The sequence below is a fragment of the Scheffersomyces coipomensis genome (genome assembly GCF_036884675.1).
Source record: "Scheffersomyces coipomensis strain NRRL Y-17651 chromosome Unknown DFJ63scaffold_7, whole genome shotgun sequence".
NCBI lineage: Eukaryota > Fungi > Ascomycota > Pichiomycetes > Serinales > Debaryomycetaceae > Scheffersomyces > Scheffersomyces coipomensis.
The window spans coordinates 144,505-164,046 of record NW_027042898.1 but is presented as its reverse complement, the minus strand read 5'-3'; the positions used below and the strand labels follow the sequence as shown (position 1 = coordinate 164,046).

The following is a 19,542-nucleotide window of genomic DNA, read 5'->3' as shown; positions in this document are numbered from 1 at the left end:
TCGTAATAATAATTCAATTGTCAATTACGTGAAGATGGGGAGAGAACAGGGGGGAATTATTTAAGGCTGCTTTGAATAAAAAGATCATCTTTGTTTTCCACTAACCATGCGGCAAGGGTGCAAAATAATTAAAGATGGGGGAAACCTTGTTTTAGATACGAAATATTTATCAACCTCCCGATACATCCTACGGTGCAAGATTCAATAAAGATTGTCATTTGGTTTTAATTTATCTCTACTTAGAGACGTTCATCATTGTTTAGACGGCCCATATATTTATAGAAGAGCCAATAATGATAATAGAAAAGTTGTTTCACTGCAAACTATCTTAGCCATTTATTATGTTGAATTCATATCAAACAGTAATGATTAGGAGACTTGGACTACAAATATGTCAACAGGTACCGAAAATACATTTCATGGAAAGAAAAGCTTCCAAGATTAATTCTTAAATTGGTTGCAAAATTGATGTATATATACAAAAATAATGTCGATGTAACGTAGCCACAAGCAGCCTTCTTTGATCAATGTTACAGACAAACATATAAAGGCTATGTCGTATACCTCAGATAATGTCTTACATCAAATCTTTACTAATATTTGAAGTTTGTTTATAGATTTGTTGAACTCCATACGGGCTTTGAGTGAGTCACTTACTGTCCATAATCGATTCTAATACTTACTATTCATTATAGTAACCTATTACTAATATAACTAACACAATTCCAAAAGGCATTAACATTGAATTAAACCCGTAACACAATCAGAAGTTGTCACCTAAAATGTATATAATACCCATATATAGAAATAACATCCCTTTTGTACTATTAAAAATTTATTAGTATTATCTTAGCCAATTAGTAAATTGTTGATTACTTTTAGTTTAATTATAATTTGAAAATCTCCGGTATCGGGAATTTGATCACGTGATCGATTAATCATCAGATAAAATGTAAAAATGAGGATAAAAATTTTCTATAATATAAAAATAAATGAGATATCGTAAGCGATAAGTTTTTCACAATACTATTTTTAAAATTATATATCAAGAGGACATAGTGAGTTATAGATAGTGTTTCCTTGATTGACTTTAATATTCATTCCTTCATTCTTTCGTTCCTTATAGCTATCACAGAACCCAAGATAATTTACGCGTTTAAAAGAGCAAACTACAACTAACATATAATCGTCCAATCATTAGTAATCATGAGTAGAATACTTTTATTGTTACATCCAACTGTGGTGACAGATCAAGAGTTGGTAGGAAACATAAAGTCAGAAATAGCATCATCCCATAATCATAGTAATGAATATCATTTGGAACAACATATAATAGATCGTGTTACGCGTGGTGAGGTTGAATTGACTAATAATACTTATAAGCAAATAATATATGTGAATCCTAATGATAAGGCTTATCAAACCATTCCAGCTAGTTTAATGAAGCTTTTATATGATATATTGATAGATGATGGTGAGTTAAGTGGAGATTTGCCATTAGATCAAACTTTGGATGTATTGATGACTGGGTTTATAGTTCAAGATAATAAATGGATCAAACCAAAACCTATTGAAGTAGTAACATTAAAGAAAAAGTCAACTGTTACTAGTTCAACCACAAGTGTTAAGAAGTTACCATTATTTAAAAAGTTGGATAATTCTGTGGGATTAACTGATACATCTGCCGATGAAGAAGATACTGAAGAATCTCAAGCTATGAAACGTAAATTAGATGAAACCAAATTAACTTATTTCAGTGATGATGAAGAAGATGAAGATTCAGATAATGAAAACATTCTTAATGAAGATGATTTAATTCAAGATGCTAATAATCTTGATTCAAGTAAATTAATTATTCCAAAGAAATGTGAATTACCAAATGGTAAAAGAAGAAGAAAGGCTTGTAAAGATTGTACTTGTGGATTAAAGGAAATAGAAGAAGCTGAAGAAAGTCAACAAAAGTCTTTACAAGATTCTATATTAGGTAAAATGGCTCAATCAGCTACTTTAGAAGCTATTAAAATTGAAGAAAGATTGAAGAAATTAAATGCTGTTAAATTTAAAGATGAAGATTTAGCTGAAATCGATTTCACTGTTCAAGGTAAGACTGGTGGATGTGGATCTTGTGCATTAGGTGATGCATTTAGATGTGATGGTTGTCCTTATTTAGGGTTACCACCATTCAAACCAGGCGAAGTCATCACTATTGATAGTTTAGGGGAGGACTTCTAAGTACCATCACATGGTTTTATTTCTATTGTTTTCTTAAACAGGTTTAGTTACTATTCTTACGGTCTTATTTACGGTCTTATTTCAGAACAAAGCATAATATTCATTTCTTATCGTTTCTTTTTCTTAATTTATTAAAAATCGTTATTATTGTAACAATTGTTATTATTATTACGATCATCATTATTATTAATATTATTTCTCAATTATTATATAATGTAATATTCAAAATTCTATAAACGTCACTTTATTTTTATCTGATTGTAACTTCGTAATGTTCTTATCTAATTATTTTCGGAAAACATTCATTGCTTTACTTATATAAAACAAGAGGTTCAACTGCAGACGAGTGTAAAAAAATATTACTCCTTACTAGCCACATGATTTTTTTGTAAGCTATAATAATAAAAGAAGGCTACAAAATTAATTCTGAAAGTAATGGAATATTTTACAATAGTTTATTTCCAAAAAATAATTCCCCATACAATGGGAAGGTTGAGGGCAAAAACCTTAAGCAATACTTCCTTGAAGTTTTACATAAAGCCGATCCTTCACTTACCACATAAATAAAACCAAAATACTCCCCCCTCCCCACACACACGGATACACACAAATAAGCAAGAGTTAAACCAAATAATGTTAATTAGCGTTAGTTGTCGGTTTATATGTATCCGTGAATTGTGTGTGTATGTGTGTGTGTGTAAATAGCCATTTTAAGTGTAAAATGAAAAACTAAATAATCGCTGTTGATACATATATGACTATTTTGTTTTTTTGTCGTGGTTAAGCAATTTCATTGAGCATAAAAAAATAATTTAGGAATAAAATATTATATACGCAGTTCATGCATTTCAAGAAAAAGCTTTGTAAGACATAAAAAATAACCTTGACCAGAAAAACTGGAAAAATAAATAAAGCACCAGTGACAAAATTGCGCAGAAATTTTTAAGAGAGAGGTGTACGTTTTAGCCTGATTCAGTAAGGGGGACTGTTTCCTAATATCAAAAAAAGTGAAGTTCTGAATAGGTAAAGCCATATACACATATAGAAAACAGAAACCACGCCATGATAATACGGTATGTGTCATAATAAATGGGACGACAAAATATTTAGAGGTAGACATTAAGACAGAGGGTGATCACAAAGCATTAGATCTAAATTTGAGATGCTAAAATTTGCCCTAGTCCATTGTTTTAGAGACTTCTTAGGGTAGCAGCCTGCTGCTTTTTTAGTGTAATTAAAAAAAATAACTGAATTTGATATGATTGTTGTATTATTATTTTTTAAATCCAATCTTTAATTCTATTTCAGTATTAAAATTTTTTGATCTAGCAAAAATCGGTATTTCAAAATTTTTTTTTTTGACTTCGATTATAAAAATTTTACTTAGCTCAAATTTCAGTCGGTCCAATTGCTTTAATCTTTGCATTCAAATTCCATTTACAATAACTGCAGTTGAAAAGCTTACGTGGCTATTGCCAGATCCCGTTTGTCGCTCTATTCCATATTCCAGGTACCATAGATCAGATACTTTACTAAAAAAAGCAATTAAAGAAAAGACCAGAGCAATCTACAATAAGCTTTGCAAACATCAAATAAAAGATAAGGGATCCAGTAACTATTTTGATTATTTACTTACATTAAAATCACTAAACTCTTCCCCTCTGAAAATCATATATCCTCCAGTCATCCCAATCCTTTATAATAAGTTTTATTCTGAGTAGGCTACTTCTTCAATTTCCCCTCCTACCGAATAGTGTGTCAAAAATAGAGAAAAAAATAGCTGCATTTTTGAAGTAGTATAAGCCAAATATTTTTGAACGTTGTGGTCTTTTTTTATTTCTTTTTACCTTTTCCTTCAACCGGAGAGTGATCTTGTTAATCATAAACATAAACAACTTGATCTTTTTTATTGATTGCTATTTCCAAATAATAGAATCAGATCATTCTATATCACTACTGTCTCAAATCATTTCGTAATCTACTCTCATTTAGTATAAAACCTCTCATATCAAATGCATCATCGCGTAAAGATAAATCCAAAGGTTATTCCAAATTTTATTCTATTTTCTAATTTTTAATTATCTATCAGAAACTTCATGACCGGTAGTTTCACCGAGGGTGCTTATCGCATGTGATTATGAAGGGTGTATACAAGCTTGAAGAAAAAAATAAATTAATTTAAAAAAAAGAAAAGAGAGGAAGAAATTTGGGGGAGAGGGTCGATATGCAATTCACACAAAAATCAATTATACTTTTTTTTTTGTTTATGTACACAAATGATATTTTTTAAAAATATCAAAGATGCTTATTTTTGTAATAATAAATTAAAAAATAAAAAAAAATAAAAAGACAAAAAGATGTTTACTATAATTTTCAGGTACGCATTGTTGAGGAGGATATACAATTCCGTTTTATACATATGACAATCAAGTTGATATGTGTAATTTCATATGCCTGGTACGGCGTAATAACCAACGCTTTGGTTTGATTTGCAATAAATCTGTGAATATACATGCTTACTTAGTGTAAGATATTTTTCTCATGGTTTATAACCTGTTTCCATAACCAAAATCTTACGGGTGATCAAACCGTAATTATTACAAGATGAAAAATAACTTAAAATCTGAATCAGAAGATCCTTTTAGGCTTGTATGTATGTCATTATGTACGCAAGTATCAAAATCATATTATTAAACTTGTTTTTGTCACACCGATTGAGGTAGGAACTGTATTGTTTTAAAGATGGAACTCTCTAATTTATACTAAATCGTCACCATATTTTTTCTTGTTTTGTTTAAGAGATACTTCCTTTTCGTTAATTTTTGTTTTATTAACTATATTTATTTACATTTTAGGGTTGTTCTAAGGTTTTATTTTCTATGCAATTTCATTTTAGCTCGGTAGAATCAATGGAAGATATATTATTTATTGTTTATATTTAAGATTCAAAACTTTTTCGTCTAATTCATTCATCTACATTATGCCATGCTTTGTTTAAACCTTTTGTTTACTATCTATTGATTGTTCCTGATTATTCTTGCTGTGATATCACTATCAATGCCTGCTTAGGTTTGATAAAAAATTCCCAATAGTCGACTAGTTATACGTTTACGTAGAATAATTTTCTCGATAGTTCTTTACTGTAATAGGAAATTTGTACAGTTGCTTTCTTTATCTTTATCATGAGAAAATTTAAAGGCTATGTTTGGGAAAAGTTTGATCAAGCGAAGAATTGCAACAATTCTGATTCATTGTTTATTTGATTTTTACCATATTGGTCAATCCGTATTTCAAAACATTTATGGTTAATAGCCTGGTCTAAATTTTAAAGTCTAAACTGGAAACATGGAGGGTGGCGATAGCTTGATTATCTAATGGATATTTGTCCTTATTTAATTTAAGTTTTATTTATCAACTTTTCTGAGTTCAACTTTAATTCTCCCCTCTGTTTAGAAAATGAAAACTCTCCACTGCCCACCTGGTTGAATGACTAAGCAGTAGATAGTTAATGTCTCTCGATAATCTTAAATCATTTTATTTACAAAATAAACGCAGGAGTTAAACAATGAGCTCCTAACCAAAGGATAAATTATCCATCTTGTTTCTTTTTATTTCTTTTCTAGTATATTTTTTTGTTTATATATCCTGTGGATGGTGAGAGCATTCGAATTTGTAAGATGGTCTGTTGCGGTCACCATATTTTCCAATATATTTTTACAGCGTTGTTTCATGATTGAGACCAATTGCCAGGAAAGAAATCTAGGGTTTAAAGTTTACTCTAGGTTCCATTTCTTTATAACGCTTTCACTATTTTATAATTTCATTTGGAACCTTGGACTTTCCTCATGACCATATAAGTCATACAATAATGACTTTGTGGTTTACTTTTATAAAATCCATTCAAATCATGTAGAATGTGGTGACTTTATTACTTTTATAATGGTATGGAATATTTGATTGGAATACCGAGTAAAAGAAGATAGCGCAAAAAAAAAAGCTCTACGAACATTGACAATGTAACATTCAATAGCTTACCAAAATTATTCGTTTTGGTCATGAGTTAATAATAAAAGGTGTTTACTATTAGTTTAATGCTGGATGAACGTAAATATTCAAGAGGGGACAATAAAATTAAAGAATCATCAACTTAAAATGTTCCACTTTTACCGAATAGTTTAAGGTTGAGGTACGATAGCAATTGAGATTAACTGCAAGTCTTAAGGCAAAATCACAGGTACCCGATGGATATAACGGTCCTATTTGACGATCACAAAAATTAAATAGATACACTTTATAGCATATATGATCATTTCTGATTCATTTGTGTCGCCCCGTCGTTATTATATTAATCTAATGAAGAAATTGGGATAGTGAGTGAATCTAAAAGATTACCTATTTTACCGGCTTTCAATGCAGGATATTCCTTATAATGTTGAAAGCGCTACTGCAACTGAAAATAAATAAAGGCGACAAAAACTCAAATTTTGCCGCACCTGGTAAAACCTTCCCTAATGTAGGCATTGCTTTTTCAGACTTTAAATTACGTTGAAAAGCCGTAAACTTTGACTTCTAAAAGAATAATAACTGGATTGAATTTATATTTAAATACAAATCAATGCCAAATTTGAATATTAGAAATTAAATCATATAAATTAAGACCAAATAACAGGCATAAAACGAAATGAATACCGCCAACATATCTTTACACTGTCTCGCTTACTACTCTCAATAAAATTATTTTAATTTGTTGATAACTAAAATAAAACTAAAAAAAAAAATAATAATAATTTAATTCAGATTAAAAAAAAACAAATTGGAGAGGGAGTTTTATTTTCTTCAAAAATATTTGAAATGTAAAAAATAATAATATGTGGTCAATGACACAAAGCGGATCCAAAAAATAATCTCATAAAAAATTAAATTTGTTGCTTTTTAGCTTTTTTTTTTTTGGTTTCCAAAATTCCCTGTCCTTATTTCGGACAACTTAGTATAAATCGCCTCTCGCACTCTATATACCTCCTAATTTAAATTTTTAGTGTCAGCCAAAGTGTTTACGGGTAGCGGGAGTTATTCCCCACATCAGAAGGTTGTAATACTTAAAATCACTAACTTTGCAATGATAGTTGTTGCAACTAGTGCTATGGTTAAGTCGATTGAATGTTCATTTGGTTTCATGAACGAAATGGCCCTGAATTTACTCCTTGCAAAAAAAATCAAAATTTAGAGAAAATTTGAAACTGAAACTGTTTTTAGTCAGTTTTATAATACGATGTAAGAAATAATTAATAATATATATATATTACTTGTAACAGAATAAAATCAAACCTTTTAACAGAAACTCAAACAAGAAACGCAAACATAACTATACAAAAAGCAAATTAATAAAATAAATAATAACAGAATAATAAAGAAAAAAGAATAAATTTTAAAAAAATTTATCTAAAGTCTTCAAGGATTATCATAATCATCATCACCAGTTTATCCTTCTTTTCCCACTTATACTCTGGACCAGGAGCCTGTAAACTTATAGTTGCCAGTTCCTCTAATCCAATATGAAATGGTGTAAAAAAATAAACCCCATACATGCACAGTTATGTATGTACCTAAACCACCCATCTTATGTTATTAGTTATTGTTGTTGAGAATTATAAGCATCAAAACTATAACCACCAGCATTTGGACCATTATTATTAAGTGGATTTGGTAAAGAATTATATCTTTGTTGGTTACTAGCTGGAACTCCTTGATCATAACCTCCAATAGTAAATTGTCCACCAAATTCATTACTATTTCCACCTATAACACCATTGGAAGATGTTGGACCTGATCCAGCAGGTTGTTGATGGGGATGTAATCCATAATGTTGACCTATTTGACCTGGAACGTTCGATAATGGGGATAATTTCTCTTGAGCACCAGTTGAATGAGTTAAATCATTACCAGTATTATTATTTACATTAGGATTATTATTAGTAGCGTTATTATTAAATGAAAATTGATAGTTTTGAGGAGCGGCTGGGGCAATCATGGCATTATTGTTGATAGAAGCATTTTGGAATGGATTAGTTGAAATTATAAACTGTTGATTATGATTAGAGTTTCCGGTTAAGAAATTATTTTGAGCAGCTTGCTGCGGTATAGCTTGTACTGGTGATTGACCTTGTTGTTGTATTTGTAAATATTGTTGATACTGTTCTTGTTGTAATTGAGCAGCTGCATATTGTTGTGCTTGAGCTTGCTGTTGTTGCTGTGCTTGGACTTGTTGCTGTTGTTGTTGCTGTTGTTGTTGTTGTTGGGCGGCAGCAGCTTGTTGTTGTCTAATGGCTTTTTGACGACAGTAATTACAGTTTTTATTCTTCCCATTTCTTCTTGGAGTATATCTATAACCTGGATATTTCTTAGCATGGTTCTTCTTTTCTTCTTCGGCTAAATTATTCCAATGGCCCTTTTCTTCAGTTGTTAAAGCTCTCCATCTTCTACCTAATTCTCTAGATACTTCTGGATTAGTTCTAATAACATTACCTTCGTCCAAGACAGATTGATGGTATTTTTGTCTAAATAATATAAAAGCATTTCTTGGTCTTGGGATTCTATTGGTATTAGATTTACAAATACATTTTTCAGTTTCAGAAAGGGTACCATTCGAAGTAGAAGAATGGTTATGAGAAGGATGAAGATGTAGATTATTTGAATAGTTAGCGGAAGCACCACTGAAGGAAGAAGCAGGAGTAGTATTAGCAGTTGAGGATTGACTAGTTTGTGAAAAAACTTCTGGAGAGCCTTGTTGTGGTTGCTGGAGGTACATAACTTTTTGATCACCAAACATCATTGGCATTAAATTATTACCTACTAAATTAGGAGAGATTTGACCAGGTTGAATAGGATTTGAACTGGCGTTGTTAAGGGCGGCAGCGGCTGCAACCGCAGCAGCAGTTCCCAAATCTGTATGATAATTTTGCTGTTGTTGTTGTTGCTGTTGCTGTTGAGCTTGTTGTTGATTAACTGGAGGCATAATTTGAGCTAATGAAGGTAATATATGTTTGGAATGAACGTCTTCAACTGGCATATTATGGTTCGAATAGTAGACTACAGTTGACATGGTATAATGCGTAGATTTTCCTTGTAACTGAAACTTAAAAATATCCTTATAAGTGAAGTTCTTTTAATATGAATACCCCTTCTTTAAAGTAATTGCAACCAATCTAATTTTGTTCGTAGCTTTCAACAATGTTTCAGTTGATCTTGAATATCGTTTCAAAATCCCGTAATTGTTCCTCTAATATCGAATACCTTTGTTGTTGTAAAGTAAAATTAACTTTACTATACCACACAATGAAAAAAAATTGTAGGCACCAATATACACACACAAAAGATTAAAAATATTATTTTTTGTTTGAAAATTATATTTGAAAAAACCCGTACTTACAAATAGTCAATACCAATTGTACTTCAAACTAAATTAGTAGTTATAAGTGATAGTTGAAGTATATTAACTAGTTGAAAACCTTTAATTCTTTAATAAAAACAATATCACAATCACAAATAGTTAGGAATGAATGATTGCTCCTGATTTCAGTGAATTATTATTTGAGATTAGATCAGGATTTGATTAAACCGTTTGACCGTGGTTGAAATAGTAGTACAAATGAATTAATTACCAAATAGATGTTCAAAAAGACTTCAAATCAGATCAATTCTTTTTTATAACAAACTATACAAATCAGAAAACATAAATTTTTTTTAAAAGACGAATCCGTATGTATATATATATTATTATATTTTTTTTATACATTTATTATTTATATGAGAAGCTGTGAGTTTGGTAATTATTTTATTTTTTTACATTTATCCTAACTAGAAAATAATTCATCATGAAAATAAATAAATAAAAAAAAAAAAAAAAAAAAGAATTAGAGTGAGAGAAAAGAAAAGTTTGTAAAAATAAAGTACCCGCACCAACAAATTATTTTTTATGCACGTCAACTTTGTTCCTATTTTCAATTAAAGTTTACACTCTCAAATTTTAATTTTTTTTTGTGTGTTTGTACGCGCGTCGAAAATAATATCAATTACGTACTCTTGAAATTTGTGTTCCTGATTTGGCAATATAGCTCTTTTTGTCACTTGCAACTAAAAAAAAAAAACCCAGATATTTTTTTAAAGCCATATAACCGGTTGAAGAAAAACCTGTGCTAAAAGGATCTAGACATTTGATATTCATTACTAAACCAAATGGATGCCAGAACGTATCTAATTAAAGTATTTTTATATAACGTAACAGTTTTATCTACTTGTTTTAGACGTACATGACACTTGGTAATAGTAGAGCAGGATAAAAAATCATAAGTGATTAATTCACTGACTAATTTCAGTTGTTCAGATAACGAACTCACTCACTCACTCATAATTAATATTGATTAATAGGTTTGATTTGTTTACATTTACGCTTACTTTCCATTATTACCAATACAACAAGATGCCATCTAGCGTTTATTGTTAACTAATTATATATTGTTATGATCTTGGTTGATAGGCTTACTCTTTTATTGACGACTATTCTGTTCCTATTGAGACAATATTATTTTAATTGTACGACTTCTTCGAAGTTTATAGTATTGCCTAATCCATCGTTACTCAAATCATTAGACACCGAGATGAATAGACTACTATCAATCAGTGCTATTGTTCTTAATAATAGGACTAAGGTTTATTTTGTGTGTAACTCACACATTCATAAATAAAAAAAAAAAACAGCTGAATTAAAACAAAGAAGTTAAAAAAAAATTAAATTGCAATTTGGAGGACGATTCCGAGGACAAAACGAGTACCGGCAGGTACAAATCAGATACACCTTTTTATTTTTTCTCTCTCAATCACACTCCGTTCAAAATAATCTTTTATTTTTTACTTTTAAACAAAAACAAAAAACCTTCGCCATAAGGATATTATTAATGGGGTTGAACCTAAACTAAACTACTATTGATATTTTTATTTATATTTTATTTATACTTGCTGTTGCTTTTCAAAATTAGTAAAGAAAACAAACAAAACTATAATCTTAGGTTCAACATTCTCTTAGATCATGTTAGATTCATCTAATAAGTGTAAAGCATAAAGTCTATAGAAGGGGATAGTGAAGTCCGGCATTTCATTTTCTCTCCATTCTGAAGTTAGCGTCAAAAACTCAAAGAATTCTCCACTCTAAAAAGCGCAAACCAAACGAAAAAAGACAAAAAAAAAGCAGCCACAAGAATTTAACAATGTAACGTATAAACAAGGCAATCTCATTATCTTTGATACGGAAAAGCAGGTCTTTCCCACATGAGAATATCAAGAAGAGCAAGACACAAATCAAATCCATTCTCTACCAATTTGACATATTCTATTCAAAATAGATATTGTTTGTTACGGTAAGGAGGTCAATCGATTTGCCTTAAATTTTATTTTTTACGCTGTGATAATAGTCCGCGCTTAAACTTACACACACAACTTTTGTTTTTGAAAAAGTTCCTGCATCCTTGAAAGACGGTATTATGATAAGGCAAATTATGTTGGTACTTTGGGGGGTTATTTGACTTGCTATATACTATGTCGTCATTAGATTTTTCTTTTTTTTAAAATCGTTTCCCTTTCTTCCATTATTTTTTTATTTTAATTTTAATTTTGTACTATCCTCTTAGATATATTATTTAGTTTAGTTGACTATTGTAGTACCTTCTTTACTTCACCACCACATTACTATGCTGTACTTATGCAAGATTGTAGTTATTGACATCGTGGTTTGGAATATTTTGCCTTAGTATAAGCATAAGGCGGATATAGCGAATCGGTGTATGCAAGTACAATATTGATTTGATTGTTACAATTATCCGAAATTTAGCATTATCGTTTATTCTATACATCTAGTTAGTCTATCAATTTGTGTATGTATATACACCTCTTACCTTAGGTATCCTGAAATTTCTTATTAGACTGTGTTTAAAAAAGAAACGATTCTCGGTTGAATTCTATAGCTATCTAAATTAAATCTACTAAAAATACTATCAATTATTATCACAAGATAAAATTTGAGGTGTTCTCCACAAAATATTTAGATGATAATAGTTATCATCATTGCTGAAGATTGATAGATTGTTTAATAGACTTATTAGTTAAAGGATATAGTTAATCCGAAACCGAAATTCAAAAAGAGTTTTAAGTTTGTGCACCAAATTATATTAAAAATAAGATATCATTGTACAATATTATATTATAACTTCGTTAACATCATTGAGGATTGCGATTGCAGCAAATTAGAAAGGGGAACGAGCTCAAATAACGGAGTACTATTCGGTTGAAACTGTCCTCTATGTAAAAATATGCAACTATATTGCAAATTCCTCAAACTTATGTAACACTCCCTTAAATATATTACTGATAAACCCTAATTCTGATGTCATAGATGTAGATAATACTTGACTTCTGTCAGATAATCTAAAGTATGTTTATTTTTTATGAGTTCACCATTTGGTACTAGTTCTACTGATTGCAATACTATAGGACATTAACTCAAGTCTTCACCTCTTTGGGTCAACTTCCACATAGGTGAGCCCTTTTCCGGCGAATCTTTACTTGAAACCTTTTTTCGGAAAAGAATAGGATTACGTTGGTTATTGTTTTACAATGATTACGATAATGGTTTTTGGCGATTGCAAAAAACTGAGGCAGATTATTACATTAGATACAAAACATTAATTATGTGAAATCGTATTAACTGGGTCATAGTTACTGCCGTTATTATCGAAATCAAGGAACACATTTTTCAAATGCCGTGTGATAAGACAAGTTTATTAGAGGAAGAAATTAATCTGAATGATAATTGTTCATTTTAGGTCAGATATAGTCTATTTTAATTTAGTTTTTTTTTTGTTTGCAATCCATACAGGCTGTTATCCCATATTGCAAAATGACGATAAATAAAAAAATGAGGTAAATATGAATATGAAGTGAAATAATGAAAATCCTAATTCATATTGCAGAGAGGCTTTCAAATATAGTGAGAATTTTACTTCATTTAATTTCAGTTACAATCTTCAGGTTTACAGTTCTTCCGTATAAGCTATATGTATTATAAATCGATTATATAAATATCGATGAGGAGATGCCAAACATCATTTTCATCTTGAAATCAGAGTTAAAAAAAACATAATTCTGACAATAAAAAGAAATTATAAAAGGGGAAATCAAAAAGAAAACTGAAAGAAGGAAAATAACTTAACCTGAAAATCAAACATTCCGGTGAAAATTTTGAACAAACCAATGCGTATGCACTATCCACCTTTGTTTCCAGGAAATTGTTTTTGAATCAGATTTTCTTTATTTATTTTTTATTAGTTTATAGTTTTGTGTCATCGCGCCCCCTGATAATTATTTAAACCGTTTTCGCACGCACTGAGAGCCATGCCTCTATTCTGTAACATCTCCCCCCAAATTCAATTAAATTTGTTATGTTCCTGGCTCAATTTAGAAATAACGCACTGTTCCTAAGTAAATGTAGAATATTATTATCATAAAATATTAAAAAATATTACAGGGGGAATTATACATGGTACAGCTTTTTATTTACAAATAATCTGAAAGAGGCGTCTGCCTTCACGGACGCATAAGCTATAGACAGATATTTTATAACTAGATGGCAAATGTAAACGACTTAAGGAGAAATGTAAAAATAAAATCCATAAATAATAACCTTTTGATTTAGCAACTTAATGCTTGCTAAATTATTTTATCAATTCCAAAGTATCTATCTGTAGTTTCGATAGCTGTAACTTTACATGAACTCAAATGATAGCTACGACTCTTAACCTCAAAGAAGTTGATATAGCTGTTTCAAATTATATAACCAGAATTTGATTGAAAATAGGAATCCGTCTTTTTTTTTGACTTATAAGGGTAACCAACTAGTGAACATAATTACAAATTTTTTTTGGATTGTATTGTTTTAGTGCATGTCATGTCAACTTAACGGTCCTTTTCAGAACGGAAAATAAAATTGAAACAATAATCATTACTAAATAATATTCTTGCAATCATTATGAATGAAATTTCATATACAAAATAGTCATTTTATAGATAAAGTGCTTTTGAACTTCATTTACGATTGACATATGGCTTATGAACTAAAATGTTAAAAGGATTTTATTTTGACACAATTTTTTTCTTTTCTCATTTGATTGTTGGACTCTATAGATCAAGGTAGACAATATGACAATGTGAATTGGATGAGTACAGACTAAAACTAAGAAAAATCCAACTATGGGCAATCTGACAGGGATTTTAAAGGTACCAATTTGAAGCTCATTAAGATAATTTCAGTAAGGATCAATGTTAAATATACTGCGGCATGGAGGTTTTATCACGATCTTATGTGTTTATTTTCATTTTTCTAATTAAAAAGTACGAGTGAATTTAACGAACAGGTGTATATATCAAATAACTACTACTAACAAGTCATCTACACCAGCATATTCATACCACATTATCATCAATCATGTCCGATCTTGATATATTAAACGGAAATGATGATTTCCCATACCCAATATCTATAAACAGAACTGATTTCAAAAGCTTTAATCAAGCTGAAATCGACGAGTTTTTATATAAGAATCATAGATTTACATCCATAGATCTCTTAATCAAGGAGTTGACAAAGTTATCCAAAGACTTGAATCAAAATTTGCTAGATTTGGTGAATAACGACTATAATGACTTCATTAGATTGGGGAAATCAATCAATGGTGGATTAGATTTGATCAATCTTGTTTCAGGTGATTTAAAGAGTTTCAAGTTAGATTTAGTCAATCATTATAAAAGATTTGAAGAATCACAAGAGATGTTGGATAATGCATTAAACAGGCGACAACAATTAATTCATGTGAAGACATTAGCTAAATTGAATATTGTGTTAAATGATCAAGTTACAAATTTTGAAAATGCTCTAATGTTAGATTCTAATGAAGTAAGTAAGGATGTGGACGTTGTTATAAGCAAAGTGAAGAGTCTAACAGGAATGTATTTATCAATAGCTCATCTATATCAATTCGTAAGTTCTCATACTAATGTGGCTAAAAATTCCGATCTTGATTCAGAGAAGTCCGACAATAATAAACTAAATCAAAAGAAATCAAACTTAAATGGTAATGGAAACAGTGATACTTCCAGCTTATTCATACATAACTACTTACATCATAAAATCTCATCCATAAAGTTTGAATTTAAAAGTTATTTAGAACAGATTGTAAAATTACAACTTAACAATCGTGGCGAGAAAAACAACAGTAATTTAATATTAGAACTATTGAATGTCTACAAAGTAATCGGTCATGAATCAGAACTAATTGCTTTACTAAAAAGAAGGTAATAGATAGATGTAAATGTATAAATACCCTATAATATAAATGATGATAGATTCACGTGAGCAACAGGCTCTAATTTACACAGTTGTAAGTAGACATCCTAAGTAAATTTCAGCACCAACCAAACGACGACAATTCGCACTTATTTTTTTTTTCAGATATTTATTTATTATAATTAGAGATATCTGAATACGTTAAGCTCTAAATCATTAAACCATATAAACAATAACATACAATGGTTTTGGGTGGACTTTTTACTTCCAGACATCAGTGGGAAAATGTCGATAATAATCAATTACCAACCAGTATACCTGAAGTTGAAGAAGTTGGTGCTACCTCAGCTCCTTTATTAGCAGCATCATATTTCATAGGTGCTCAATGTAAACCATATAATGATGACTTTATGTTATGTAAAGATGAAAATAATGGAGGTACCTTAGACTGTTTGAAAGAAGGTAGAAGAGTTACCAGATGTGCTATTTCAGTTTTAAAAGATATCAATAAATATTGTTTTGATGAATTTAAATTACATTATGAATGTTTAGAACAAGAAAATCATAGAACTGGTCATTGTAGACCATCAGAAGGTGTGTTAGGTAAATGTATATTTGAACATATGAAATTGGAAAAGAAAATCCCAGGAGTTGAAAAACAAATTCATTTAAATCCTTCCCCAGTTTATCAAGGTACTTCAAAAGATAAACAAAAGACTGCTGAATTTTTAAAAGCTAGAGAAGTTAAAGAATCAGCTTAAGATTATCATTAAAAATTTCACGAACTCCCCCACAAACACACAATAACGAAGACGAGAGTATCATAGAACAATCTCCCAATTGCAATCACAATTGCGTTGTAAAACACTTTCGTAAGGACTCTCAAATCTGATAGATTGTCCTTATTTTCTTGCATTTCATTTCATAAAAAACCATACTGGTTCAAGAGCATTTTATGTTCTATTCCTTTAATTTGCACTACACATGATTAGTATATTCACATAGATTAAATATTATTTATATATACATATATAACTTCAAAAAGTTGAATTCAAACTTTGTAGTACTATAAAGCATTTTGATATCATTTTCCTGTATACAGTGCAACCATTTCTATTTTTTATTTTTTTTTCAGTACTGTAAACAAGAAGAAAAAACTCGAGCAGATTCAAGCTGAATCATAAAGTAGAAAGGTTTGATTCATCGATCAATTCATAGACTCTGTTAATCATATAAAATGTTTTCAACAGGAGGTAATACTGGACAGGGTACGTTTGGATCAGCCAACGCAAACTCTGGTCTTTTTGGATCCAAACCTGCAGGAACTGGTTTTGGTTCTACTGGTGCTACTGGTCAAACTCCTTTATTCGGAGCACCAAATCCTAATACAGGTACATCAGGAGGATTATTTGGTCAATCAAATACCAATACAAGTAATGGATTGTTTGGAAATACAAACACAGCTGCAAATAATAATAATACAACTGGAACTGGTTTATTTGGTTCCAATGCCACAGGTAATGCTCAAAATACAGGATTTGGAGCAGCAAATAATAATAATACAGCAAGCAATGGTTTATTTGGTCAAGCTTCAGGAAATACCAGTGGTGGGTTATTTGGAAAACCAGCCTCAACTGGAACAGGATTATTCGGTTCTGCACAAACTGCAAACAATCTTGGTCCAACCGATAAACCAGTAGGTACTCAAGGAGGTCTTTTTGGTAATAAAGCAGCATCGTCGACTGGTTTGTTTGGTTCAACGGGTACCACTACTGGTACTAATGCGGGTGGTTTTTTTGGATCATCAGCTAACACCAATACTATTAATAATACTGCCCCTCAATCAAACACCGGAGGATTATTTAGTGGTACAAACACTGCCAGTGGAGGATTGTTTGGTAATAAAGCACAAAATACTGGAACTGGTCTCTTTGGATCATCAAATACAGCTACTACAGGAACTTCAGGTGGTTTATTTGGTGGTAATATTGCTTCTACGTCATCTAATCTCTTCGGCCAAAATCCTCAACAACAGCAACAACAACCTCAACAACAACAACAACAACAACAACAACAGCAATCCACAGGTTTATTTGGTAACAACACCACAAATAATGCACAACCATCTTTTGGTTGGACTAGTAATCAATCTCAAAAACCACTGTTCAATACCACAGCAACCACTTTAAACAGCACCAATATAAACGGAAATACCATCACGTCAAATACGAACACTAATACATATACACCAGCCATCAATGATCAATTAGAGAAGATAAAAGAACAATGGGATCCAAATTCAGCCAAATGTGTACTTAAAACTCATTTTTATAATAAATTCAGTGATCAAGAAATACAGATCTTATTGAATCAACAAAGACCATCCAACGAAACTCCAGAAGATTGGGATGCTGCTATGAGCAAGAGACCAAGTGCAAACTCCTATCCTATTAAAATAACATCATTTACTGATGTTGCACAAAGAATTGAAGTTCAATTAGATCATGTTGCTAAATCAAGAATATTGTTGAATAATATCAACGAAAAACAAAATGCATTATCATCAAAACATGATCTTGAAAATACAACTAGAATCTTAAGAGCTAAGGCGAGACATACTAAGTTATCTAGAAGATTACTTAGATTAGCTACTGTGTTAGCTATTTTAAAATTGAAAGGATACCCATTATTACCGGAAGAAGAAGAAATTTCAAAACAATTTGAAGTATTATCATCCAAATTAAGTGATCCTAACAGTCCAATTGGAAAATTAAATGATGTGTTTGCAAGATTAGCCATTCTTAAAGAGAGAGCTGAAGATTTAAACTTTCAATTTGATTCTTCTCTTAATGCCTTAAATGGTATAAGTTCCGAAGAAATTCATGATCAAAGTGGGGCAGATCAAAAGAATACCGATGAAATCGTTAAGAAACTTTCCGAAGTGTTGTTAAAACAACAAATTGGATTGAATTACTTGAACGAGGTATTAGAGAAAGATACAAATACAGTAGATAATATTTCTAGATAGATAATAATAATAATAATACATAATAGTCATATCGTACATTTAAATAATAGTCATTAATCGTAGAATCCTTTAAATTTAGTTATCGGTACCTTATTTGCAATTGGTCTATAGTCTTTATCTCTCATCCATTGACCTAAGGTTTCTGGACTCGTAGTTATACTCACCGAATCAAATTTATGGAATTTCTGAAAATTGTGTCTTAAATTCTTTCGAAGATCATTTGGGTCTATTTGTTCTTCGGCTTCGATTTCCAATTCTAAGAATTGATGTGTAGCTCTTGATGCTAATATTGAATATCTGTGGTCATATTTCAACCCTTCTCGAGTCAATCGATGATTAAACGGAATTTCTGTATCTCCATGGAGATATTCTCTATCTTCTTCGATATAAGAATATCTTGGTAAAGCTATTAATCCTGACAATCGTTTCGATATCTCACTTTGCTTTTCTCGTAGCCGATCAACATGTGGAAAGCTTGAAGGTAATTGGTTGTTATGTGATATCAATCGTGGCTTCAAGAGGGTGGAATTCTCCAGGGGATTGTAAATGAGCCATATCTTGGACCCATATGTTGATAAACCTGATCTGTTTCTAGCCACTTTAAAGAACTCAAGATTGCCTAATCTTCGGAAATTTTCTAATAAATGCTGTACTTCTTTGCTATTACTTGGAGCCGGTGATAGTGAAATTTCTGCAAAGATATGATTCTCTAAATATCTCGCTAACCCCCATACCAATGAACCTACCTTCATCAAGTCTTTGTTTCTAGTTTGCAATATATGATGTTAGTTGGAAAGATATTCCTGATTTTTTTGATGTATTTTTTTTTGCGGACTATTTGTGCAATGCCTAAAAATATAAACAGTTTCTTCAAATCAGATAAGAAGTACTTTGT

General features: G+C 30.6%; 6 protein-coding genes across 6 annotated transcripts; 4 read left to right on the top strand and 2 right to left on the bottom strand. All coding sequences in view use genetic code 12, as the record gives it.

Moving 5' to 3' along the window:
* The first annotated feature begins 856 nt into the window (after positions 1-856).
* DRE2 (electron carrier) lies at positions 857-2,476 on the top strand. The gene has a single exon (XM_064907232.1). The coding sequence runs from the start codon at positions 1,207-1,209 to the stop codon at positions 2,230-2,232; it is 1,026 nt and encodes a 341-aa protein (XP_064759930.1). The 5' UTR covers positions 857-1,206; the 3' UTR covers positions 2,233-2,476.
* A 5,385-nt stretch (positions 2,477-7,861) lies between these two features.
* Positions 7,862-9,331, bottom strand: RFG1 (HMG domain-containing transcriptional repressor; the record flags this gene model as incomplete). The annotated part of the gene is made up of 1 exon (XM_064908534.1): positions 7,862-9,331. The coding sequence occupies one exon, from the start codon at positions 9,329-9,331 to the stop codon at positions 7,862-7,864; it is 1,470 nt and encodes a 489-aa protein (XP_064759929.1).
* A 5,430-nt stretch (positions 9,332-14,761) lies between these two features.
* Positions 14,762-15,631, top strand: DFJ63DRAFT_315219 (Golgi transport complex subunit; the record flags this gene model as incomplete). Its single annotated transcript, XM_064906509.1, has 1 exon — positions 14,762-15,631. The coding sequence occupies one exon, from the start codon at positions 14,762-14,764 to the stop codon at positions 15,629-15,631; it is 870 nt and encodes a 289-aa protein (XP_064759928.1).
* A 115-nt stretch (positions 15,632-15,746) lies between these two features.
* Positions 15,747-16,672, top strand: DFJ63DRAFT_235253 (uncharacterized protein). Its single transcript, XM_064904253.1, has one exon. It carries the CDS (start codon positions 15,862-15,864, stop codon positions 16,378-16,380), a length of 519 nt encoding a protein of 172 aa, XP_064759927.1. The 5' UTR covers positions 15,747-15,861; the 3' UTR covers positions 16,381-16,672.
* A 184-nt stretch (positions 16,673-16,856) lies between these two features.
* On the top strand, positions 16,857-18,671 carry DFJ63DRAFT_299256 (FG-nucleoporin; the record flags this gene model as incomplete). The annotated part of the gene is made up of 2 exons (XM_064905438.1): positions 16,857-17,394; positions 17,527-18,671. The coding sequence occupies 2 exons, from the start codon at positions 16,857-16,859 to the stop codon at positions 18,645-18,647; spliced, it is 1,659 nt and encodes a 552-aa protein (XP_064759926.1). The 3' UTR covers positions 18,648-18,671.
* A 29-nt stretch (positions 18,672-18,700) lies between these two features.
* DFJ63DRAFT_337311 (uncharacterized protein) lies at positions 18,701-19,399 on the bottom strand (the record flags this gene model as incomplete). The annotated part of the gene is made up of 1 exon (XM_064908533.1): positions 18,701-19,399. One exon carries the CDS (start codon positions 19,397-19,399, stop codon positions 18,701-18,703), a length of 699 nt encoding a protein of 232 aa, XP_064759925.1.
* Positions 19,400-19,542: the final 143 nt, after the last annotated feature.